Source organism: Arachis ipaensis, chromosome B02, assembly GCF_000816755.2.
Source record: "Arachis ipaensis cultivar K30076 chromosome B02, Araip1.1, whole genome shotgun sequence".
In the NCBI taxonomy this organism is placed as follows: Eukaryota; Viridiplantae; Streptophyta; class Magnoliopsida; order Fabales; family Fabaceae; genus Arachis; species Arachis ipaensis.
This window is the reverse complement of record NC_029786.2, coordinates 107796103-107799621: the sequence shown is the minus strand read 5'-3', so window position 1 is coordinate 107799621 and position 3519 is coordinate 107796103. Positions and strand designations below refer to the sequence as shown.

General features: G+C 39.4%; 1 protein-coding gene across 1 annotated transcript in view; it reads left to right on the top strand.

Annotated features, from left to right (window-relative positions):
- Positions 1558 to 3519, top strand: part of LOC107626415 (heat stress transcription factor A-3) — a gene marked incomplete at its 5' end in the record, with an annotated part of 2425 nt that continues 463 nt past the window's right edge. The window contains 2 exon segments of the mRNA XM_016329293.1: positions 1558 to 1794; positions 2736 to 3519. Coding sequence (XP_016184779.1) covers positions 1558 to 1794; positions 2736 to 3519 — 1021 coding nt within the window.

The window sequence follows — 3519 nt, the reverse complement described above, 5'->3', positions numbered from 1 at the left end:
ACATTATAAATCCAACAAATTTTACGCTAACCACATAACAAAGTTAAGTTTTAAAAAATCCCATGTTTATGTTATTAAAAGACTTGAACGAGAGTTCGTCTTACAATTTGCAAGTGAAAATAAAGCCCATGAGATATGACCCCACAATTTAGCTATTCCAAATCGTTTTGCTGGCACGTTGATCTAGAATCTTCGTTCAATTAAATTCTAACTCGGTTTTGTAAAAAGCAATTATGAAAGTCAATGTTATATATTAGACACTAAGATTTGTCAGAATTTTATTGGCAAATTAATAGGCCAGTAATAAATGAAGCGTGTCTCGCAACTAGAACAAAATCTTATTTACATTTTCTGATTTTCCACTTTTTCTTTCCTTATTCTTTTTTCTCGTTTTTGTGATTGGGATTTCAATCCGCACAACACTTCATCAAAGAAAATATTGACGTGAGTAAAGAACGAAAAACTCACGTGTTTTTAGACCTTCAACAAATAAAAGATCTAGTCTACCCAAACTTTAATTATTAAAAGGAAAAAAAAAATTAAAAATAGTATAAAATATCTAAAATAAAATTAGTTGGGTCCATGAAATCATTATTACCAGACAAGATATCTGAACCCAAAACCAAAACCAAGTATACTTCTCTATGATTGGCTAACACCCTTGTGGCCAGTAAAAACTTGGCTGAACCCTTTCCCTTCTCCACTAAGCATTAGACCTTAGACCAGACAACTTGCACCAACCAGAATCCAAGCCACAAAAACACACACTCTCTGACCACCAATAATATCTAATCCACCTAGGAACAGAAACAGTATCTGAGACCAAACAACAAAGACAGAACAAAACTTCCATCTATGACAAAAAATATCTCATGACACACCTGGTCCCACAAAACCCCGTGACAATCTACAACCAGATACTAACTGGAACCAACGTAACTACCTGGAAAAAACCTTGTTTCTACTCATAACCCCAAATCCCAAGGTCGGTGCTTTCATTCTTCATCAGTGTTCTAAGTTCTCAACCCCACACAATTTCCCAAATCATCATCAATGGCCTTACTCTGCCACCGCCATCGACGTAGCTCTACTCCTACTCCAACAGTGGCTACATTCCACCGCCTTTCAACCCTTTTAAGGTTTCATTCCAACCCCCCTTCTCCATTTCGCTCTCCTTCAACTCCAATTCACCCCTCACACATCACAACCCAAAACCAATTCCAACCCATTACAGTGTTCTCTGTTTTCTGATTCTTAGTATATATTAGGAACCAAAAGATGAAAAAACCAAACGAGGAACCAAAGGGTAAAGCTCCAGCACCTGATTCTCCTTCTGATATTGAGCAGCTGGGGATGTCCACAACAGGGTTCTCTCCTTTGGAGTTTAGTTCTCAACCATTCTCATCAGCTTTTGATGACTCTTTTGACATTATTGATGATACCTCTTTCATGGAATTTGAATCATTCTCAACAGCTATGAACCATCCACCACCACAACCACCATCTACAACTACAACAATAACCACCACCACTACTACGTGTTTGGATAACGTTGGTGGGGCTGTTGGGCCATTGCCTCAGCCATTGGAGTGCTTGCACGGGAATCCTGTTCCACCCTTTTTGTCTAAAACCTTCGACCTTGTGGATGACCCTTCTTTGGATCCTATCATCTCATGGGGCTCCACTGGTGCTAGCTTCGTTGTGTGGGACCCTATGGAGTTTTCAAGGCTCGTGTTGCCCCGGAATTTCAAGCACAACAATTTCTCCAGTTTTGTTCGCCAGCTGAATACTTACGTGGGTATTGCTTGAACACTGCCTCTAATGGCTGTGTGATCTGTATGTAACTTTTTGTGTTTTTGATTTTGGTTTTCTGTATGTATTTTTCTTTTGACACCCATTTAACATTTCTGTGTATTCTTTTTTGATGTACTTCCCCCCATGTCTGTTGTTTTTTTCTCTTTGTAATTGGGTTTGGTGGAGATCAGCTATGTATATTTTGATTGTGAAACTTGATGTATTTATTATCAACTAAGAATGTAAAAAAGAAAATTTTTTGAGGCATTTTTGCTGGTGTATCCTTATTTCTAAATTGACCCTTCTTCTTGTTGCACAAGATATTGTTTGCTTTGAATGGATTTTCTAAATATATCTGTGATTTTGTAGTGTTTGGATGCAGGTAGTTAGAGTGAAGCATGGTTTGTTTCTGTTTCTGTGCTTTCCTAATTGTGATTAGAGGCACCCTTTACATATTTTGGACCTATATCTATAAATTGTTCTTATAGTTTACTTCTTAGGCTGGCCATAAGCCTTTATTACCATATTGTTAATGGAAAGAACACTGTTCATATGTTTTCTAGTTGCATTGTAGTTAGGATTGAGAGGCTTCTACTACTGGAACTGGCCAGAGCAGAAATATTTCCCTTCTATAGAAGAAGGGGTATCGTCTTTCGCAGGTAGTAAGTGATCTTGGGTTTTGGCAGGGTGCTTTTGTGTTCTGCCAGAATTTAGATTTGTTCTGAATGATTGATTCTTCTTATGCTTTTGTTATATAGATTATTTTGGATTCACAGATTGCATTCTCCAATACAGCTTCATCTGCTCATAACTTGGTGTGCCGGGAAAACTTGTTTTGCCTTTGGCTAATTGTTTTCTTTTTCCTCCCCCATTGTCCTTGCCCTTGGGGGCTTTCTCTTTGTGCTTCATGTATTCTCAGGTTAGTTGGTGTTTGTATCCAGGGATTCCGCAAGATTGACACTGACAAGTGGGAGTTTTTCAATGAAGCTTTCCAGCGAGGGAAGAAACATTTACTGAAGAACATCCAACGGCGCAGGTCAACTCAATCGCAGCAAGTTGGTAGCTACATTGGAACTTCTACTGATGCTGGGAGACCTGGACTCGAGGTTGAAATAGAGCTACTGAGGAAGGAGAGAAGTATGTTAATGCAAGAGGTGGTTGATTTGCAGCAACAACAGCGAAGAACTGTTCACCATGCTGGAGAAGTGAATCAGAGGCTAGAATCTGCAGAGCAAAGGCAGAAACAAATGGTTTCCTTCTTGGCCAAGTTATTTCAGAATCCGGCCTTCTTGGCTCGCCTTAGGGATAAGAAGGAACAGAGACAGATAGAATCTCCAAAAGCAAGAAGGAAGTTTATCAAGCATCAACACGAAGCAGGAAATTCCGAAACTCCCAAAGGTCAGGTAGTGAGGTACCAACCTGATTGGAGAAATAGAACAGTCTCTTCTGAAACTCCGGAACTAAATCCAGTTTCCTTTGAACAGTCTCCTCAATATCTCTCACAGGACTTGGCAAGAGAAATTTCTGTTGGTGCAGAAAATCTGACTTCGCAGTTGGACAAAATCGTGTCAGATGAATTGGATGCGTTGCATGAGGCCATGCCAACTCTAGGAATTGTTGGAGAAGGATCATCAAGCTATGGACTTGAAGATCCTCTTTCCAAAGGGAAAAATGCCTTCAACCCAAGTCAAGATGTTCTTTCAGAATACTTTGTTTCCTTCCCGG